This window comes from Felis catus, chromosome D1, assembly GCF_018350175.1.
Source record: "Felis catus isolate Fca126 chromosome D1, F.catus_Fca126_mat1.0, whole genome shotgun sequence".
In the NCBI taxonomy this organism is placed as follows: domain Eukaryota; kingdom Metazoa; phylum Chordata; class Mammalia; order Carnivora; family Felidae; genus Felis; species Felis catus.
In genome coordinates, this window is record NC_058377.1 from 17800387 (window position 1) to 17823479 (window position 23093).

Sequence of the window (23093 nt, forward strand, 5' to 3'; positions counted from 1 at the left end):
GAGTGAGAAAAGCCTGTAGTCCCCTAGAGGGTTAGGGTTTCTCTGCTATTTCATGCCAGGTGACAGATTGAGCTCTGTTCTGTTGCTTCAGGTATCTGAGTTAATAGCACCTCCTTCGTTAAACTTTAATGTTTGATTTTGAAATATTTTTACTTTTAGGATGACTGCTCAGGCTGTAGAAGAAGATAAAAGGTAATATAACTGGGTTTTTTCCCAAGAATTTTACAAAAAAAAGAAACTGTCTTTTCTAAGTCCTAAATTATGATTTCTTTTAACTTCAAAGTATAGAGTGTCTCCCTCTGGTGGCCTCTGTTTTATTTGACTAATATTCTAGTGTCTTGAGTAGAGTCCTTTTCTATTTGCAACCAGTAGATACCTGCTTAGTTTTTTCTTGATGAATGAATTCTAAGAATTCCAGTATTGAGTTTTTTTTTTTTTAAGTCATTTGATGTCTTTATTCTGCCCACCCTCCCTTCTCAGAGTCCTTCTTTGACTTAATCCTTTTCCTCCAGTTCAACAATGCAGTATGTTATCCTTATGTACATGAAGCATTTGGGAGTAAAAGTGAAAGAACCTCGAAATTTGGAGCACAAGCGAGGTCGGATTGGATTCCTTCCAAAAATCAAGGTAGGACTGGGTACTAGTGCGTTCAGGTCCCTGTGCTTCTTTACACAGGGTCGCAGTGCCTTCCTTCGTCTTCATATTTACCGATTCAGCAAGTTAGTGCTGGGCGTGCTAATGTGTGTAAGACGTGGTCCCCGTTCTCAAGAAAGTAAAAAATCTAGTGAGACATTCAGGCATGGAAACTAATGATCAGACAGTGTGAGGAGTGCAGATAGCACTTTACGCCGAGTGCCATCCCAGCTCTGTCACAGCCTCAGTCTTTCCTTTTACGGCGCCGGTCACAGTGTGTGATTATTTATGTTTTCGTTTAGTTTTTGTCAGACGGGGCGGCTCTGTGAGGGCGAGGGCCTCCTTCGTCGTGTCCCCAGCTTTTAGCACTGTGCCATCACGCAGGAAGGGCTTATTGTTTGTTCAGCAGAGGAATGAATTGCTTGGAACTGGCTCCCGGTAAATGTGTTGTCAAACTACTTCTTTGTTTTCCAAAATTGTCAGCTTGAAATAGGTTGAAAAGACATCTTGAGTTTGACGTGCACACGGTACTGTGTGCCGGCCTCTAACGAGTGCTGCGTGTGTGTCTCTCACTTGCATTTAGCCAGTTCTTTCAGCTGACCATTAGAATTGCGTTTCTGTGTTCGACAGCGACAAAAGAACTCGACTCTGTTGTGTGTCTCTTATCTCTCTGATTGTACCTTGACTCTAGCAAAGTATGAAGAAAGATCGAGAAGGCGAAGAAAAAGGGAAGCGCAGAGGATTCCCCAGCATCCTGGGACCCCCAAGGAGACCAAGCCGTCATGACAACAGTGCAAGTATGTGAAGCCGGAAATGGCGCGTTCTCACCACCTCCCTCCATCTTCCCTTCAGAGGCTCAGTTAACTAGAAGTATTGGAGAAAGGTGTTCTTGAAATGATTCCACTGAATTTCCAATCTACCGTGCTGGCATTCAAGGTTATTTCTGAGCTAACTATCCCCACGTGGCTCTATAATTATCTTAAACACCTTCTTTAGGGGCACCTGGGTGGCTCAGTCGGTTAGGCGTCCAACTTCGGCTCAGGTCATGATCTCGCGGTTTGTTAGTTAGAGTCCCGCGATGGGCTCTGTGCTGACAGCTCAGAGCCTGGAGCTTCGGATTCTGTGTCTCCCTCTCTCTCTGCCCCACCCCGGCTTGTGCTCTCTCTGTCTCTCTCTCTGTCTCTCTCTCTCTCTCAAAAATAAATAAACATTAAAAAAATTTAAAAAAGACTTCTTTAATTGTAGTATCCTGTCAGTTGTCCATAACATAATTTACTTACCTATTCGGATTTTATTTGCATTCAACTTCTGTTAAATCAAAAAAAAAAAAGTGCATGGATTTCTCCACCATTCTTTGTTTAATCTTTTTATACACGTATTACTCACTCTCTCCATACTTATACAATGTCTCCACCTCTCCATTGTGCTTTATTTCCTGATCTCCCTCCACCCTCAGGCCTAACGGAGAGAGTTCGGCCCTCTGCGGGAGAAATAGGGAGGGTGGTACCACCGGGCGGGAAATTAGGTCATGTAGTGGTCTTCGACCGGGCAGCACCGCGTTGGAAAATATTGGCGAGGTTGGAGTGGGAGTGGCATTGTGCTAACAGCGGTGCTGGATGTCCGACGCCAGTAGTGGTGTCGAATACCAGTAGTGCCCCAAACACTGAGAAGATGAAGGAAATTTTTAGAGACGAGGTGGAGAAAATGGAATATGTCTTTTTTTTTTTTTTTCTTTTTTGGAGAGAGAGAGAGTGCATGTGTGAGCAAGGTAAAGGGGCTGAGGCAAAGGGAGGGAATCTTAAGCAGGCTTCATGCTCAGTGAGCACAGAGCCTGACACAGGGCTCAATCCCATGATCCTGGGATCGTGACCTGAGCCGAAATCAAAAGTTGGAGGCTCCACTGGCTGATCCACCAGCTACTCCAAAAATGGAGTCCTTCACAGGTGCTGTCCATGAGTTCCAAGGGATACAGAAGGAGAATTTTAGGAATTAGGGAAGGGAGAAGTTTAGGATTAGGGAAGTACAGAGCTATGTGAGGGTGCGCAGTGCTGTGGGGGATGATGACCTAAGTGTCTTTAGCTTCTCGTGGTTACTGATGCAAACAGGGATAGTGAGCAGGCTGCAGATTAATCTCGATCGTGTCTGAGGCACGTTATGATGGTGCAGCTGTGAGTGTTGAGGGGCGGGCGGGGCCTTACCAAGGCTCACAGAAGGCTCCATCTTCACTCTTACAAGTGAGTACGGTTCTGTGTGCGTCCATCTCTTCTCTCAACACGCTCCCTCCCCACCTTTGCTCTCCTCTCCTTTTCTCCCTCTTGTCTCTCCTTCTCACTGCCACCTTCTCCTCCCTTTCTCTTCTACCTTCCTCCACCTTCCCCTGCCTTCCTCTCTCTTTCCCTCCCTCCTTTTCTTTTTTTCTTCCTTTCTTCTTTCCCCCTTTCTTTCCTTCCTTTCTTTTGCTCTCTTTCTCTCCCTTTATTTTTCTCTTTACTTTATTCTTCTTTTCCTTCTTTCATTTCTTCCTGTCTTATCTATCTCTCACACAGTAATAATTCACAAATATTTTCCATGTTCCAGACAATTTTTAGATCCTTTACATCTTCTTCTTCTTCTTTTTTTTTTTTAGATTTTTGAAACATACATTATTAACCATTGCTTTCTGTTCAGTTGGCAGAGCTATGGAACTACAGAAGCAGCGGCACCCTAAGCACTTATCCACACCCTCTTCTGTGAGTCCTGAGCCTCAGGACTCTGCCAAGTTGCGCCAGAGTGGGTTAGCAGGTGAAGGAACAGACGTTGGGTACCTGCCAGCCAATTCCATGTCCTCTGGGGCTTCAGGGGCCACTCTTTCCCAGGAAGGAGGGAAAGAGAATGATCTGGGTGAGCGAATGCTGTAGTGCAACTTAACTAAGTCTCAAGACTTTAAAACGGTCACACTAAGTCAGCAATAGAGTGGCATATTATTTTAATCAAGCCTGAATCCCAGTTTAACTTCATTTTAACGTTTTAATATCTTCTACAGCTGGTGATAAATCTGTGCTAAGTGATCATTTTGAATTCTCACCAATTGAGGAATATCGATCGAGCGCTCTGTCAGGCATTAGCTCTGTATCCGATGCTAGCACACAGAAGTGACACTTAGATTCTTGCCCTGTGCCGCTTAGTCCCGTGGGGAGATAGTCACACCAATAAAAAATTCAGATTGTGCCCGATCCAGTAATGGAAGGGTAAAAGAAGTGTTGAGGGGATTTAGTAGCTAGAAGCAGACCTGGGGGGAGGCTGAAGAAGACTTTTTTAAAAACCTGAGATACTAGAGGTGTTTTGTTGTTGTTGTTGTTGTTGTTGTTGTTGTTTTAATACTATAGGGAAGCCAGGAAAGAGGAGGAGGTTGAAGATGCAGGGGACAGACTATATATAATGAATAGGGAAGAGCTTGGAGAAGGAGAGAGGAGATGAGAGGCAGAGCGTGTGTGAAGGGCAAGGGGACTTGAGGAGTAGAGGAAGATGTAAAGTAATTGTAGGTCACTGGGAAAAGAGCTTATTACCATATTTCTTCATACTTGTTATAATGGGTTTCTTAAGCAAGTGAGCTGGGTGAATCAGTGGTTTTATTTGGAGAAGGGAATGCCTGTCTATACTGGCGATTTTGGAAGCAGTTCAATTTCTGGTATGACAGGGTCGAGGATAAAGCTATGGGAGTGGTCACTGAAATGGCATAAAGGAAGTAACTAGAGATGAAGAAAGTAAGGGGCCAACAAGCCAGGGGTTTGAATACCTTAATATCCCTGGGTTTTGAGGTCACCTCATGTGATAGCAGCAGAGAGAGGGAAGCTGTGAGCCAGCAGCCAAAGGTTCAGTATTGCTAGATGATTGTCGTGAGGAGGGAGAGCATGTGATAGTATCTCGGAGTGAGAGTCTCAGGCGGCAAGAGATTTTTATAGGAAGGCAAGATAATGGTCTGACAGTAGTATTGAGGAACAAGGGTATCTATCTCCGCTCTGCCCTGAAGTACACAGCGTACGATGGAAACATCTGTCTCCGTTTGAGAGCACTGTAGCAGAAGAGGTCATCGCCAGTGGGATAGGCAGGTTTTTATTTAAGGCAAAGAAGGAGGGGTGACATTTGTAGAAAACTCTGGAGGTTTTGTCTTACGTGGAATTCTGAAGATGTTGGGTTGAGTACGTGCATTAATTCATGGCTCCTAGCTCTCACTGAAATAAAAACATGGCAGATGGGTAACCAGTAACAAATAAATAAAAACCATGAAGAGAAAGGAAGTGGAGGAAGAGAACATGTTATCAATAAGTAAGAGATTTCAACAGAGTTTGGGGAGATTAAAAGTAGACAAGAGTGGTTTGATGAGTAAAACAACATAGAGGAAGCTGGAGTCCATAATCCGTACAAGGGGTCCCAGGCGGAGAGCCAGTCTGCCCATTAGAACCCTGGAAAGATGTTGGGCTCAGCAGTTGGCATGTGTTACATGGAGTGCATGAGTAAGAAATAAAGCTGAAAATAATTAATTGAAGGCCTGTAATCACAACAATGACGTCAACAGTTTCTGATCCTTGCATTGTAAAATGTGAGCCGTCTGTCATTTATGTACCAGAAGAACGTGAGTGTGCTCTTTTAGAGGAGTTGAGTGAGTTGTGTAGGGAGAGCTGGGTAGGTCCTCCTTGACATTAGTGCCCTGGAGGGCATTAATTAGGACATTAGTTCTAACAGTTGGGGGCCTGAAGCCTGACAGTAGACATGCCAGGGTCTCACCCTGTCCAGAGAGCTCCCAACTGAAATGGATCTGCTTGTGTATAGCTGCAAAGGAAAGCCCCAGCAGCTACTCAGATACGAATAGTATTACTCGCTGTTGAAAAAATTTGCTTGCTAGAGTCAAGACCTAAGATAATACATTAATGCCAAACCTATTGATGGCGTAAAAAAAGAAAACGAAATAAACAGAAAAACCGCCCCTAGCAGAAAACCGTAATTTAGGTAATAGACAAGAACGTTGAAAAAATACCTCTAAATTAGATAGTATACTTGGGGAAATTTTAAAAATAATTACATCTGTAAAACAAGAATAACAGTACTATGAAAAAGGAACATTCAGAAACCAAAGAGAAATGATTTAATGTAACTATTACAATACAATAACTACCATATTAGTTATCAACTGCTTTGTATAAACCACCTCAAAACTTTATAGCTTAACACAAAAAAACACTTATTGCGTCACATTTTTGGTGGGTGGGGAACTTGAGAGCAGCTTAGCTGGGCAATTCTGTCTCATGTGGTTGCAGTCAAGGTGTCTGTCAGTCATCTGAAAGCTTAGCTGGGGCCAGGAGACCTGCTTCTACACTCAGGGAGGTGGCTGGTGGCAGGGGGACTTACTTAGCTCCTTGCTGGAGGCATTGACTCCTCACCACACGGGCTTCTCCATGGATCTGCTTGAGTGTTCCATGACACGGTAGCCAACTTTCTCCGGAGTGATCCAAAAGACAGAGCAAGAAAGGAGCCTCGCTATCTTTAATGAGTTAGTCTCTGTGGGTGCACATTGTCACTTCAGCAAGTTAGAAGCAAGCCCCTAAATCTAGCTCACACTCAAGGGACAGAATAATTAGGCTCGACCCCTGAAGGAAGGAGTATCAAAACTTTGTGCACGTTTTTGAACCACCAGAGCTACCAAGAATTAAACAAAAAAAAAAAGTCCGTAAAAATAAAGTCAAGGAAATATTTCAGAATGTGTATCAGAAATACCAAGAGACAGAAATTGGAGAGACAAGAATTATATATAGAGAGAGAGACTCGAGAGGTCCTATATCTGCCTGTCTGATGAAAGATCAACAGAGGAAATGGAGGAGAGACAGAGAAATGATGAGAGAGACCATCTTAAGGGTAAAGAAGAATAGTTGTCTTCACTGGGAACCACCTACAGTGAATAACAAGAACAGTAATAATAACAAGAGCCATACCTAAAATGTCTCTGGAAATTTCCGTGCATCAGAGATACAGAGTCCTGAAAGCTTTGAAGGGAAAAAAAAAAAAAAAAAAACCCAAAAAAACGGGGATTATGCTGCATCACATTTCTCATTATAACACGAGGGGCTAGAATACAAAGGAGCCATGCCTTTCAACTTGCTGAAAGAAAATCATTGAACTTAGAATTCGATATCCATCCAAATTACCCATCAGAAATGAAGGAAGATACAAAGACATTTTCAGATATGCCACGATTCAAAGTTTAGCTGAAATGCACCCTTTCCTTGAACATGATTTGAAGATACACACTCCGGCAAAATGAGAGAAAACTGAAGAAGAAAATGTTACGGGATCCAGGAAATGGTGGAAACAACCCAGAAAAGTGGGGACGGGCAGGCAGTTCCTAGATGATAGTTATGTCACAGGCCAAGGGAGCAGCTGCTCCCGACTAGAGCACGAGACTAGTAGATAAGAAAAAGGGAGATTCTAAGCAGTTGATAGTATGATGTAGCAAATGAAAAACTCTGAGAATTGATAAAATGATAGTGCTTTGACAGTTGTAAAATAAAGCCATCCAGAAATGCTCAGCGAAACAGTTGTTCAAGAAAGTTAAGTCATGATTTAAATGTGAAACAAAGTTAAGTGGCATAATCTTGAAGTAGCTGATGGAGTGCCTGACCTTGATGCAATGAGCATTCTGTTTCTCATGATCCATGAGTTGCATCTTTGGACCAGCAGAAAAGGAAACATAATCCTAACTAATATCCCTCTTAACCTGGCAGGAATAATATGTATATGTAATGTGTTGTATTTTGCTTATGACACTGTGTACATTGACACGATAATGTAAGCACTCTGTTGGTTTTCAGGCTTTTAGAATCCACCTAATAGGCAAGGCACAGAATATTTAGTTGTGGCCATAGATCAGGGAAATGTAAAACTCCATCGACTGATTCAGGTAAAAATGTAGTTGAAAGAAATGAAGGGTAGAAGGAGAGAAATACAATTAAAGGGAAGGATATGGATAAACCAAATACCTAATTTGATATAGAGAAGATTTAAGGTACTAACTTCTTGATGGAATAAAAACACAGGTATAATTCTATCATTTAAACTTAGATAATAACCAGTAACTCAGCTAGTAATAATAATATAATTATTATCCATCAGGAAGAAATGGGAGGAAAGTGAAGGTGGGAAGTATAACTGAGCAAAATCCTCAGAGGGGGAAGAAATGTATATTACCTAAAGGTAGTAAATCAAGAAAAAGAAGTATGAGGTTATTATTTCAAATTGGACCACCATAATAACTAAAATTTGTATGAAAAAGATTAGCACAGGGGTTAGAGAAAGATAACGTCAGCAAATGTTTCTCTTCTGAGTTGTTTACGTGTCTTATGTTGGTTTTTAAAAAGTTGCTTAAAAATAATATTTCTGTTTATTTTTTAGTGCATTTTATATTAGAGTTTTGGTTCTAGCTAACCTGTAATTGAATTACGAATGTGCTACGGATGGATTGAAGCTCTCATTGGAGACTGATTTTTTTTGGAATCGTTGTCTTCATTAACACCGTCTAAGGGTCTGACTTTCGTCTTTTCAGGATCAAAGCAAGTTGGAGAAACACCTGCATCTGGAGACTGCATGGATGGCGCCCCTCGCACTCCCAATACCATCTTCGATTTCCCACCTCCTCCGTTAGACCAAGTGCAGGAGGAAGAGTGGGAGGTGGAAAGGTAATTCAGTGATATCTTATGGAGGACGGGTAGGCCAACTTCACCTATTTCATCGTATAGTATTCCTGCACTTTGTAGCGTTTTCCCCACATATGCTTTTAAGAAAGGAACTAGAGCTTATAGCTGGTAAATCTTAGACAGGTACTGAAATGTTTTTAATTTATTTTATATTCAATCATTATAACTTCCAGAAAAATTGTTTATTAGCCACTGTAGTTTAACCCAGTTTTGAGTATCTCTGGCATAAATTTCTTTCTCTTTTACTTTTTATTAAAATATAGTTGGCACACAATGTTACTTTAATTTCAGGTGTGCATCGTAGGGATTTGACAAGGTTATACGTTCTGTTGTGCTGGCCACACGTGTAACTGCCATCTGTCCCCCCACAGCAGCTATTACAACACCATTGACTGTATTCCCTGTGCTGTGCCTTTCGTTCCCCTGACTTACACACTCCATTAACTGGCAGCCTGGATCTGTCACCCCTTCACCCATTTTGTCCATCCCCTCACCACTTTTTTTCTGGCAGCCACCACTTCTGTATTTATAGGTCTGTTCCTGCTTTCTTTGCTTCTTTGTTCATTTGTTTTTTAGATTTCACGCATGAATCGTATGGTTTTTGTCTTTGTATTATTTCACGTAGCATAATACCCTCTAGGTTCATCCATATTGTCACACATGACAAAAATCTCATACTTTTTATGGCTGAGTAATATTCCATAGTGTGTGTGTGCGTGCGTGCGTGTGTGTGTGTGTGTGTATATATATATATGTATATGTGTGTATATATATCACATCCTTTTTCTCCACATTCTCACTGACACTTGCTATTTCTTGTCATTGTGATACTAGCCATTCTAGCAAGGTGATATCTCGTTGTTTGATTTGCATTTCCCTGGTGATCAGTGATGCTGAATATCTTCCCATGTGTCTGTTGGCCATCTGTATGTCTTCTTTGGAAAAATGTCTGTTCAGGGTCTTTGGCATAAATTTCTTGATTACCATTTTGTTTTTACGTTGACCCTTTATTCTCCATTATTTTTAGGGTGCCTGAACATGGGACACCAAAGCCCTTTCGAAAGTGAGTAATCCTGAAGTAACTTTCAGTAGAGGCATATTTTAAGAAATAGAAAACTAACATTCTAATTTTAAAGGAAAAAACCTGTGCATGGATCCGTTAGATAGTATAAAAGAAAGTTCTTAGTAAACACAAACTATTCACAAGATATTTATAGAGTTATATATAACACATGTAAATCATTTTGTATGAGAGGATGATGTTTCAGGCCCTGCGCTAGGCAGTACTTCAGAAATATGACTTATTTGCTGTAATATAAAAACTTGTGCTATTTCCCGTTGTCCACCTGATGTCCTCAGAATAGAATTCGTTATTTTTTTTTTCCCATCAGATTCGACAGCATAGCTTTTGGAGAAAGTCAAAGTGAGGATGAACAGTTTGAAAATGACTTAGAGACAGATCCACCCAACTGGCAACAGCTCGTTAGTCGAGAAGTGTTACTGGGACTAAAGCCTTGTGAGATCAAAAGACAGGAAGTAATTAATGGTGAGTGTAATTAGATTTTGTTGTTGTTCACACATAGTGAGTTTTATTAGACTAAAACAAGCCCCCGAGTCTTGGAGTTTGCTTCAAAATTTCTGCTAGCCTTTTGTTTTACATAAAAGGGAACTTAAACTAGATAGCTGATCCTTGAACTTTCCAACTCAAAAAATGCAAACGCTTCTATGATTCTTAATGATAATTTAAAAGGCAAAGGTGTTTAGCTTTCAGGGTATTTAAGATTCATAGCACTATAGATCTTGAACTTGAATAGTCATTAAGACAATATGGGTCCTCTCACTTCACTTTTATGCCAACTTATTTTTATGCATAGATTATAAGGAAGCTCAGGCTCAGGGTGATTGGTTGAATTAATCAAGACCACACGGCTAGCTGATAAGTGATAGGGAGAAAACTGGGAACCAGTCCTTCCTTTATCCTCGAGCAGTATTCTTTATTTTACCCCAGCATATATGTGACAGAAATGGGGGTGACACGGAGGCTGTGCCCTCCACTGACTTTAGGATGCTATTTAAATAAATATCCTTCCTGTGTCTGATCACTTTGAGACGTAGTGAAATAACAAGTCTGGCCTCAGAAATGAGGGTTTGTAGGCAAATGAGATAACCAAAATACTATGACTTCTGAAGAGGTCTCAACTGAAAGACTATATACTATTTGGGCTTTAGCTTTCTACTGTTGTTGGTGGGTACTACTGTGAAGAGACAGAAGTATTTGGGAGTACATTGTTACCTTTAATATACAGAATGGCTTTGAATGATATTTTTCATTTGTTGGCATTCAGCTCTTAGAGCCAGTATGTAGGAGGGTCTCATAGATTCAAGAAAGTGACATCAGAAATACTACATCCTTTCAAGACTATGAACAATGATTATAGAGCTAATTTGCTGCTTAATTCCAGTTAAAGCTTGTGTTTGGTCTCATGGAATCATTCTAAATGAGGTATATTTCATATTTCCTTTTTTTCTGCTTAGAATTGTTCTACACTGAAAGAGCTCATGTTCGAACACTGAAGGTTCTTGATCAAGTGTTCTACCAGCGAGTATCCAGAGAAGGAATTCTGTCACCTTCAGAACTACGGAAAATTTTTTCAAACTTGGAAGATATTCTTCAACTTCACAGTAAGAAAAATCAACTCTGATCTTTGTGGTTAACATTTTTAATAGATGAAAGATTGTGAGTGCATAAAGGCACCATAACAGTAAAATCTTCTAAATGTATCCATGTTAGCATTCCTGAAATTATATAATAATATGTGAGCACATAACTTAAATAAAGAAGTGATCTGATGTTTGAATACCTCCCTCCCCAAACACCCACTCACACCATCAGCCTTTTGTATATAAAGTATTAGCACCAGGAGTTAAGGTCTAAAGTTGATGTCTAAGATAAAAAATATGAATAATTAAAATTACCCTTGGAAGTTTCTTCTCAGTTGCAGTGTATGTGTTTTTAAAAATATATGTCCAATATAATGATGTATATATTTTTTGGATATAAAATATACAGTATATAATTTCATGATGGAATAATTTTCAGGAATTAAATTATTGTTGCTTCAAAGGTTTGAGTAAATATATAAAAAAATTCTACCTTGCTGGCTTTCCTTGGTTATAGTCATCTCAGACTTTTGTAGACAGTTTCTCTTTTTGTAAGTCACTGCTTCTCTGTGATCCTTAATTCTCAAGCTTTCTTGCATCAATGATGCCATCAGCACCTGCCAACGCCTGCCTACCAAATTGATGCCTTTTACGTCTTTGTGGGTGATCTTAGGTTTCACCGGCATGAACTGACAAGTTCAGTGTGATTATATCCACTGCCTGTGAATGGGAACGTTTTGAGAGCAACAGTAGGCAGAATCACCTGTTCTATTTAAATTTCTTTATGAGCATGGTTATGAGGGAGTCTTGAAGTTAGATGCATATTTGATACACCTATACTGTATGTAATGTGCTAGTTTCCACATTGTTTTATGCTTTGGCACCTGTTTTTCAGAGAGAGCTCACAGGTATCTGTACATATAAGAATTGTGTTCCGATTTATATTTAAGGAGGCAAGAAGCAGCTACACTACTGTGAAAAAAAATTTTTTTTTGAAAATTTAGGTTCTTGGTACAACCAGTAATGCAGGCTGTATACTTAATTATTTTTTGCTGTTTTTTTTTCCCCCCTTAGTTGGATTGAATGAGCAAATGAAGGCAGTTCGCAAGAGGAATGAGACCTCAGTTATTGATCAGATTGGGGAAGATTTACTGACCTGGGTAAGGAAATTTGCTATTTCATTTTAATGTTTTTATAGACACTTGAAGATCACATTCAGGGTTGAGTAACTAATCTGCAAATTTGCAAACTCATCCATGTTGCAAAGCTCCTGTAAAGATGAAAGGGGTCCAAGTATGTATTCTCTTGGGTAATATCAGTTTTTTGTTGTTGTTAGTATCTTAGAAAAGGTGCTCATTCAAATTAAGTGCTCTTTTTTCATCAAAGATATTCTTTGTGTTTTAACAAATAGCAAAGTGACTCTTGATAAGAATAATTTAACTAATGTAAAATTTTAGCCGTCTTCCGTTGTCCAGGTCTCAGAATCGTGCTCTAAGACATTAAACAATTGTAGATCCAGAGCTACCATCACAGAAGTAAAGAAGTGACAGTTATTTACAGTGTAAGGAAAGAGTTCGGAGACTGTCATAGCTGTTTCATAGCTGTTCTGTTTTTCTGTCCGACTCTGTGAGTGTGTACCCCACAGTATGTACTTCTGAGCCAAACCCTGTTTTAGATGCTAGGGGTACAGTGGCAGTCGAAGCAGACATGGCCTCTGCCTGCGTGGAGCTTACAATCCCTGGGAAGACAGTCATTAGTTCTTCCAAGTGTGTTAAGAGTTACAAAAAAGGGAGAGGACAGGTTATTAGGGGAAGAAATAGCAGGGAGACCCAAACTAGGACATAGAGAACATTTTCATAAGGGAAAGTGAATTTGATCCAAACTTTTAAAGTACTATAGTCAAGGCTGTGATAATAGTAAAGTATATGATCCTGTTCTCAAAATGTTAACCCAAGTTGAACAGGAACTGGTTAGATGTGCCCACAGAAACTTATTTTACATCAATATGCAGAGGGCTCGAGAAAATGCCACAAGATTTTGCTAACTCTACAATGATAACTTTTTAAAAAATTAAATGCTAGAAAGTTGACTAAAACAATGTCCATCTTAGTGCTTTTGTTGATGGTGAGATCATGGCTCAGAATCTACTAATCCAATAGTAGATCTTCTCTCAGCCACTTGACTCCTAGAAAAAATTGCCGAATCACAATCCGGTCTCATTTTGCATTTACCCAACTTTCCAAACCATCTTCTCACAAGGCCTGCTCTGGCATTATTGTTACTAAGGAGATTTAAGTCCTTGAAAAACCCAACTCACTTTACAACTACTTTGTGATGGTGTGGCTCGTTTTGTTCCTTGATCTCAGGGTGACAGTGAAGGTTGCAGTCGCGTTCTCTTGGCTTGGCAGCACACTACTCAACTTGAAACAGAAAATCCATAGTATGACATGGTAAAGCATCAATTTTCATGTCAAATTTGGACTTAAAAGCTTAAGTCATGTGGACCTAAGATACCAATCTTGATTCCTATACAGTTTCACTTGGATCTCATATAAGTAGTGTTTGCCACCAAGTGCCAAGTGAGATTTATCATTAATAAGGTACAGAGGTGCAGTCAGTCCTTTTGCCATAGTCCATTAGACTGCATAAACCTACTACATGGTACAAATAAGGTAGAGAAACCCCTTAACAGAGTGGGACAGAAGAAAATTAATTTTAGAACATGTAAGAAGAATCGTATTCTTTTGTTTTTTAAGATTTTTTTTTTTAAGGGGTGCCTGGGTGGCACAGTCAATTAAGCATCCGACTCTTGATCTCGGCCTAGGTCATGATCTCACGGTTCGTGGGTTTGAGCCCCGTGTCAGGCTCTGCACTGATGGTGCAGAACCTGCTTGGGATTCTGTCTCTCCCTCTCTCTGCCCCTCCCCTGCTTGTGCTCTCTCTCTTTGTCTCAAGATAAATAAATAAACTTAAGAAAAAAATTTTAAGATTTTATTTTTTTAAGTAGTCTCTGCACCCAACATGAGACTCAAACTCAGGACCCTGAGATCAAGAGTCGCATGCTCCACCGACTGAGCCAGCCAGGTGCCCCAGAAGAATTGTATTCTTGACCATTGTGATGTACCTATAAAAAGCTAAGGAAAAATAGAATGGACTAACCAATTTGGTTAGTAACTGTGAGGTACAAAGTGTTTGCTTAGGGCAAAGCATTGGCCAGAAATACTACAAGCAAAAATCATAAATAGGCCTTTAGATTTGCTCTATTTTTTAAAACAGGCTTGGAGAGTATTTTTCTGGTATTGGTCCCTTGAGATCACCTTATGTATACTAAGCTACTTGACAACTACTGTAAGAGGAAAAAAGCTACTTGAGGTTGGGATGTTACTTTCTTTTGTAAACCCAGCTGCTGTTAGTATATATATGGCACTCTGATTGACTAACATACCAAAAATTCTGCCAGTCTCATCTTTCAATGTGTTAAGTGTCATATTTATAATAAAATATCAATTGACACTGGAGCAAACTATTAAAGTTTTCACATTGTACGTATGCTACTTGAAGAAAGGATACCCTGAGTTTAACTACAAATGCACTACAAAAGGATTTTTCACAAAATACCTTCACATACAAACTTCTGGAAATAATGGCTTTATTTTTAAAAAAATTTTTAATGTTTATCCATTTTTGAGAGAGAGAGAGAGAGAGACAGAGCACAAGTGGGGGAGGGACAGAGAGAGAGGGAAACACAGACTCTGAAGCAGGCTCCAGGCTCTGAGCTGTCAGCACAGAACTCAACGTGGGGTTCTAACTCACGAGCCCTGAGATCATGACTTGAGCTGAAGTCAGACACTTAACCAACCAAGCCACCTAAGTGCCCCTGGAAATAATGGTTTTAAATGGGAGATTATATGAAAAGCTTCTATGTAAACTATAGAGCAACTATTATGAACATGAAGATGGTTAAAAAATAATTGAATCTGTACTTATATAAGACTATATGAGTGAGGCACTTCTTAGGTGTTTTATAAGAGCCTAAAATCAGTATATATACAAACTTAAATTTAGAAATTTAAAAATATCAGTAGAAGGTGTAATTTTTGGCAGAAGAGGTTCATAGACTCATGGGACCCTCCCCAGAGAGGTTGAAGGCATGGACCTCTACCCTCCGTGTGGATGAAGCAGCAGCGTTTCAGTTTTATTGTGACAGGAAAACTGATGACTTGTTCTGGGTTTTCATAAAAAGCCAGAGCCCACAGCGTTTCTTCCTAGAGCAGTTAGCAATTTTTGTGAAGGGGTCCGCTTATAAGAAAATCAAGTTTTAATCTCAGTCTTTAAGTGTTTTGTGTCTTACATTTCCCAAGTGTCAATCTTTCTGTTTCATGTCGAAGTGGCGTAGACTGAGCAAGTGATAAGCTGTGGTAGCCTGTGAGCAAGAAAACATTGGAACGTGGTCAGAAAAGGTCTGGCTGTATCAGGGTCGGACCCGTGTAACAGAAAAGCATTGATAGCGCACAGACATATGTAGATTTCCGTTTCTTGTCTTTTGAGAGTAATTAGTGGGACGTGGAAAGAATCGTGGTTGTCTCTCATTTTGCCTGGCCTGAGATGGGCTCCATATGCCGTTCTCTATTGTGTTCTTTGCATTCCCGGCACAGTTCAGCGGACCAGGGGAGGAGAAGTTGAAACACGCTGCTGCCACCTTTTGCAGTAACCAACCTTTTGCCCTGGAAATGATCAAGTCTCGTCAGAAAAAGGATTCCCGATTTCAGACTTTTGTGCAAGTGAGTTGAGTGAGTCATGTAAGGAAAAAAATAATGCAACTTTTTTTTATGGAATATGGAATAAACTGGGGGGAGTCTCAGACCAAGATTTTTAAAAGGATTATGTTAATATTTTTGCAAGTCCTACATGATCTCTTAAATTATTGGAGAGTATAAAGATGATGTTGGAATGGTAAATAATAAAGAATAATTATCAGGGTTAAAATACTTGACAGAGAAGTCCACATTACCACGGAGATATTGTCAGGAAGTGTCCCATGTACGCCAGTGACACAATACGGTCACAACATGAGAATGGGCTCGTAACTAGCCAGGGAAGAGTGTAACCACGGTTATGCTTACAGAGGTGTTGATATTGGTATATATCAAGGGTCAGTAAACTGTGGCCCACGGGCCATATCCAGCCTCTTGCCTGTTTTTATGGAATTTTATTGGAACACAGTGTAGTAGATTTTTACTGTGGTACAAATTACCACAAACGTAGCAACTTAATGGGAATGTATTATGTCACAGTTTTTGTGGTTTAGGAGTACAGGTGTCATTTAGCTGGGTCCTCTCTTCATGCTTTTTCACCAGGCTGAAATGAGAGCATCAACTGGAGCGGCAGCTCTCATCTGAGACTTGGGGTCCTTTTCTAAGCTCCCAGGTTGTTCACAGAACTCATTTCCTTGTAAACGTATAACAGAGACCCCTGTCTTCTTGTCGTCGTTGACTAGAAACTGCTCTTGTCTCCTAGAGAATGCCCATATCTCTGCCATGCAGCCCCATAGGCAGTTTACAAGATGGTTGTTTCCTTTCTTGCAGGCCAGAAGGATTGTGTCTGTCTGACAGCTTTCTTTTAAGGACTCCTCTGATTAAGCCAGACTCGCCTAGGAGTCACTCTCCTTTTTGATCAATACAAAGTTAACTGGTAGTAATCTAATCATATGAGTGATATCCTATCACATTCACAAGTTCTTTCCACCCTCAAGGGGAGGTGATTATACAGGTGTGTGCACCAGAGAATGGGAATCTAGAAGGCCGTCTCAGAACTCTTTACTACACACGGCCATGTTCATTCATTCACGTGCTATCTATGACTGCTTTCGTGCTAAAACAGCAGAGTTGAGTACTTGTGACAAAGACTGGATGGCATGCAAAACCTTAAGTATCTATCATCTGGCACTTTACTCAAAAGTTTGCAGACGCCCTGTTAGAGATGAGCTGGTATATATCCGGGCTGATGATCCATCGTGCCCACTTTGGAATGGCAAATACCAAATCAGCCAACTAACTTTTGGTAGGAATGCCAGTCATAGGAAAATGTAGCTAGATTTTCTGAATATGTAAAGATAAAACGTTTATCACAAACAAGCAGTTCTTAGAGTTGATTATGGATGTTCTCAGTTTTTGCTTAAACAGGTAAGAAAGAAGCCATTGGCTTAGTGATAAAGGCTCCCCTCCCCCATTACGTCAATAAAGGAGAAAGCCAGAAGTACAGTGAGACCGTGTTATACCTTGCCATGTTTTAAGTCTTGGTTTAATAACCAGAACTGTGATGTTGTAGACACATACATGATGAATATATGGTACATGTTAGGTAACTAATAAGAATCACAAATTCACCTATTTTACTTTAATTTTAGGATGCCGAGAGCAATCCGCTGTGTCGTCGTCTGCAGCTGAAGGATATCATTCCTACCCAAATGCAGAGGCTTACTAAGTACCCTCTTCTGTTAGATAATATTGCCAAATACACAGGTACAGCATTCTCACTGAAATTAAAAAGCCTAGGAACACAACAAAACAAAACAAAAAACCCATGTCCTGCTGAATAATCTCTCACAGAGTCCTGGTGTCCGAGGGTTTGATTTCCAAAGAATATGGCAACATTTCCTAACAAGATTCAGTCCAGTCTTCTTTAGGCTGTTTGATTTAATATGCTCCATTAGTAGCTCTTAACACAGCATTTGGCAAACTATGGATTGTGGGCCAGATCTGGCTCATCCCATATTTTGTAAAAAAGTTTTATTGGAACATACTAGTGTTCGTTTGTTGACAAATTGTCTCCGACTACTTTTGCACCAAACAGAATTGAGTGGTTGTGACAAAGGCCACTTAGCCCCTCAAAGTGTAAAATATTTGTCATCCAGTGCTTTACAGACAAAACGTACATCTGGCGCTTTACAGAGAGCACCAGCCCTTCCTCTAGCATACATCATATTTGCTTTGAAGAAGGCGTATCCTGGGCAAAGAAATTCTGTGTATCTAACACGTACCTCCATGAAGCCCCAGCAGTGCGCTGTAACCCCAGCTCTCCTGTTTAAAAACAGGAGGTCAGTCTGAGTTTCTGAGTTGAGCTTTTAGGTTCTTACACGTAGTTCTCATTAATAATTTTATGCAAACTATTTCCTGTACCTGAAAACTTGGAAATACTCATGCACGTTCATTTGTGAACACACCTGTTCCAGATAGGTGGGCCGTTGTTCTGAGGGTTGTTGTCTTAAATATTCTGGTTTTGTCATTCTTTACATTGTAGGCCTCAATGTAATCTCAACACATTTTGGTGAATTTTATCTTCTTTTAATGATAAAATGTTGTAATCTGTTTTCTTTCCTTAAATATATTCTCAAATTCAAAGAAACGTCTTCTGCAGTTATTTTGAGTTCAGTGTTACCGTTAAACAGTTATTGCTGAACAGGTTCCCTGGACATAATCACATAGGCTGTGCCCTCAGGGGAGATTCCAGGGGGAGAAGGGGTCCCACTTGTATAGCTTACAGCATGAATGAGACCCACCCCCTGGAGTATGTAACATGGTGGGGCTGACACTAATGCACAGCTCCTTGAATTTGGGCTTAATTTGGGCTTATTTGTCCTAAGACATCTCACCTGCCCAAAGGCTATCTGAATTGAGATTCTGCTGTAGATTTTGGCCTGATATAAAAATATTCAAACTCTTCATACATATATATATACATATGTGTGTGTGTGTGTGTGTGTGTGTGTGTGTGTGTGTGTATATACACACACATATATATGTAAAATGTATGTTCTTTTCTGACTTCCTTTATCTTACATTTTGGATTTTTCTTCTATACTTAGAATGGCCAATGGAAAGGGAGAAGGTGAAGAAAGCTGCAGATCACTGTCGTCAGATCTTAAACTATGTAAATCAGGCTGTCAAGGAGGCAGAAAATAAGCAGGTAAGAAGGGAAAAACAAGAAGATATAGGATGACATAGGGAGAGTATTAAATTAGTGTTACCTGGGATCTGTGAAATAATAATTGAAATTATCATGACATAATTGACAGGTGGAGCATTTGTTGGCTATTCATGTAGTAGGTGGGTCCGGTTCAGTCTGTGGTAGAGCATCAGTTTTGTATTTGGCTTTCTTGAGCATCTGTAGTAGTTCGGTCTTCCATTTATGTGTTCATTCAACAAATATTTCTAGAGCACCTGTATCCTGAGTGTATGCTGAGTATAGGGTATAGAGTGCTTAAGTAAATAAGTCAAGTAAGTGCCCACATTGAGCGTAGTTTCTGGCAGGAGAAGAAGGTACCGAGCAGATTGTGGTGCAAGTATTTTATGTAATAGCTGCTATGAAGGAGACTTTGGAGTGCTAAGAGTGTATAGCTTAGTGCTGGGGTACAGGGAGAGCCTGGTTTGAGGGTGTTGGGTGGTAGCCATCAGAGAAGTCTTCTTTGAGGAGGTGACATTTAAGCCAAGCCCTGAAGAATGAGTGGAAATCAACCAAAAGAATATGGAAGGGGGCATCCTTACAAGTAGAGGGAGCAGCATGTGCAAAAGTCCTGGGGTAAAGAGGAAGCATGGTCTGTCTGAGGAACTGAAAGATTAGGTTAGTGTGGACCATGCCTAAAAAGTGAAGCCGGAGTGCTAACAGAAGGACACACAGTAGGCCAGGACCAAGTCACACGGGGCCCTGTAGACCATGTTTAGATTCTGATTTTGAGAGCAGTAGGAATTCATTACAGACATTTATAAGAAGAGTGACGTGTTCAGATTTTACACTTTGTAAGTATCACTTGTACTGGTCCGTGGCAGAGGGGTGGAAGGGGGCAGGGAGGAGATGAAGGAGCTCAGTCTGTTGCAGCAGTTCAGGACAGGTAGTGGCGGCTCGAGAGGTACAAGAGTTGGAGAAGTGGAAAGTAAAACTAACAGGATTTGGTGACTGATTTAGAGAAGGATTTGAAGGGAGGTGCGATGGTAGGAATAAATCCCAGGTCTCTGGTTTGCACATTTGGGTGGACAGGACGAGTGAAGAAGGCCCCAGATTTGTAGGGAAGATGAGGAGTTCAGTTTGGAATATCAGGTGAAGATGTATAGTGTGCCGTTGGCTATCTGGACCCACCTCTAAGAGGACTGCGCTGAAGATAAAAATGTAAGATTGTGAGTATATATAGAGGTTAATTGAATCCGTGGACCTGGATGTAATTTCTTAGGAACTGAATTATGATGATGGCTCTGTTGGTAAAGCTGTAGGAAAACGGGAACTTTCAAATGTGTTGTTTGGAGTGTAAAATGATAAAACTCCAGAGGGCAGTTTGGCAATATGTACCTAAATTAACAATGCATACGTTCATACATCTACCCTTTGACCCAGCAATTTTGTTCCTAGTGATTTACCCAGGGAAAATGAAGATATGTGCCCACAGATTTGTACTGGAGTGTTTATAGCATAAAGCCAATGTGGTGTAGTCATAAACTAGAATAATAAATACCAGCATAAAAAGAAAGGAACCTGCTGATACAACGTGGATGAACCTCACCAGCATGATGCCAAGTGAAAGAGAGCAGATAAGAGCACATATATATAGTTTTATTTATGTGAACTTCTAGAACAGGCTCAACTAATCTGGGGTGGGAAAAAAAAGTCAAAAAAGTGGTTGCTATTGGCGATGCGGGGCCAGATACTAACCAGGAAGAAGGACGAGGGAACATTCTGAACATCACATGAGGTGATGGCAGTGTTTCATATAGGAGTTTGATTGCACAGGGGCATACGTGTGTAACTTGTGGAAAGGTACGCTTAAAGTGTGTGCATCTCACAGGTACATTTTACTTCAAAAAAGTAACCGTAGGGGCGCCTGGGCGGCTCATTCGGTTGAGCGTCCAACTCTTGATGTTGGCTCAGGTCAGGATCTCATGATGGCATCGAGCCCTGCATCAGGCTCTGTGCTGACAGCGTGGAGCTTGCTTGGGATTCTCTCTCTCCCCCTCTCCTTCCTTGCTTATGCTCTCTCTCTTCTCTCAAAATAAATAAATGAACTTAAAAAAATGTTTAAAAAGTAACTATAAATAAATATTGACTCTTGTTAATGATATGCACACTAAAATGTTTAAAGGTAAAGTGTGCTTACATCTGTAAGTTATTTTGGAATGCATTCAAAATGTGTTGTGCCTTGATGGATAGCTAGAGGGATGAACAGACATATAATAAAACAAATACAGCAAATATTAACTGTGGACGTAAGTAATGAGTGTATAGGTGCTCACAATACACATTCAGACTTTTCTGTTCACTTGGACATTTTGTAATCTTGGGGGAAAATGCACATACGCTTTGACCTAACAGTTGTTCCTTTAGAAATTTATCTTACAGATATATCTACACATGTCCATAAAAATATATGTTTTAAGGCCTTTATATCACAATATTGTTTGTTATAGGAGATGATTGGAAGTAACTTACATGTCCTTCAGTCAGTGTAGTTGGGTAAACTATAGTACGTTCATAGAGCTGAATACCATACGGCCATTTGAAAAGTGAGTTCTCTCTATATGTGCTCATGTGGAACAGTCTCCAAGATACAGTGATGAGTAATACACACACACACACACACACACACACACACACGTACACGTACACGTACACGTACACATGTGTATGTGAATATGTTACCATTTGAGTAATTAATATATTAATATGCTACCATATCTTTTTAAAAAGGATATATACACACACACAGCATGCACAGAGAGAAGCATACTTACATATGCATATATTCCGTTTGCTTAGAATTTTTCTCATAGGCTACCCAAGAATGGGTATCAAGATTGAGGAGGCAAGAGGACAGGATTGGAGTGAGGCTTCGTTTTCATTGTGTGTCTTATATTACTTTTCGGAATTTGTACCACGTACATGATTTACGTATTCAGAAAATAGCCACAAGCTAGATAGAGGTCAGTGAGTTTGGAAAGCAGATTGAACAGGAACAACCAAAGAGGCAAGAGGAAAACTAGGAGGGTGTGATGTCTCCAGAGCCAGCGGAAGGAGGGGGTTGTTTTAAGAACGAGTGAGCTGTCGGTTATGTCCGGTGTTGCAGAGAGCTCTGTAAAATACAGGTAAAAAGATGTCCATTTGGTTTAGGAACAGAGAGGTCATTGATACCCAAAGCAGTAACCTTGGCTCCATCTTGTCGTACTCGCAGCGCTTAGAAGACTATCAGCGTCGCCTCGATACCTCCAATCTGAAGTTGTCAGAGTACCCAAATGTGGAAGAGCTCAGGGTGAGAGATTGTCTAATCATAATTTAAAAAATGAAATACAGTTTACTAAAGACCTTGCAGGTAATTAACATCTCTGTGGGAACATCCATCACCTGAAGGAGTTCTTATATCACAGATTGTCTGTATTTATGATTCTTTTCTTCGTTTGCAACATCTGGTCTGCGTGAAGCTTAGTCTTTCATTAGAGGAATCTTTTGTGTGAAACGAACTCTTTGTAAGAGAAATTTGCAGGAGACTAAGGGAACATTAGTAATTTAGTTTTATTTTGTTCTTACAGTCTGAATGGGAGTAGGGCTGTTTACTCTGCGAACTTTCTAGATTGTTGAGTAAAACAAGATAATAATTTTTTCATGAACCTCTTCAGAAGCATAAATGTTGAAACCATTACAGGAATGGTAGTAAAATATCTAGTAATTGTCATTTCTGTTACATGGGGCTTTTGTGTTAAGTAACTGCTTAGGATTTTTAATCTTTCTTGGTCTGTTTTACTTGGTGGTGGTTTTTGGCAGATATATTTGGTGGCTGGTTAATCAGACTTCTATGTCCTATATAACAGCTTATCAAAAAGCAGGCTTAATATGCTTAGCCCCATCTCTTCCAGACAGTGGGATTTTTCTAGGGCTACCTAGACTAAAAGATGATTCTCTTACTAAATTATTAATATTTAGAGCAAGACTGATCACCGCCTCGACTTTTTTATGAGTACTGTTCTTCCTTAACTTGGTTTGGAACTAGAGTCTGGCACTCGCAGGCCTCCTGCAGATAAGCTAGGCACCCCCCTTATC

At 40.2% G+C, this 23093-nt stretch overlaps 1 protein-coding gene across 5 annotated transcripts in view; it reads left to right on the forward strand.

Annotated features, from left to right (window-relative positions):
• ARHGEF12 (Rho guanine nucleotide exchange factor 12) overlaps positions 1-23093 on the forward strand; it is a 150299-nt gene that overhangs the window by 114501 nt on the left and 12705 nt on the right. For all 5 annotated transcript variants that reach the window (XM_019811430.3, XM_006936730.5, XM_006936731.5 and 2 more), the window contains 13 exons: positions 160-192; positions 513-627; positions 1325-1430; positions 3301-3513; positions 8207-8339; positions 9385-9420; positions 9749-9903; positions 10893-11039; positions 12093-12178; positions 15674-15799; positions 17425-17539; positions 18883-18983; positions 22231-22308. In XM_019811430.3, the coding sequence (XP_019666989.1) occupies positions 160-192; positions 513-627; positions 1325-1430; positions 3301-3513; positions 8207-8339; positions 9385-9420; positions 9749-9903; positions 10893-11039; positions 12093-12178; positions 15674-15799; positions 17425-17539; positions 18883-18983; positions 22231-22308 (1444 nt within the window). The remainder of the gene's footprint in view (positions 1-159; positions 193-512; positions 628-1324; positions 1431-3300; positions 3514-8206; positions 8340-9384; positions 9421-9748; positions 9904-10892; positions 11040-12092; positions 12179-15673; positions 15800-17424; positions 17540-18882; positions 18984-22230; positions 22309-23093) is intronic.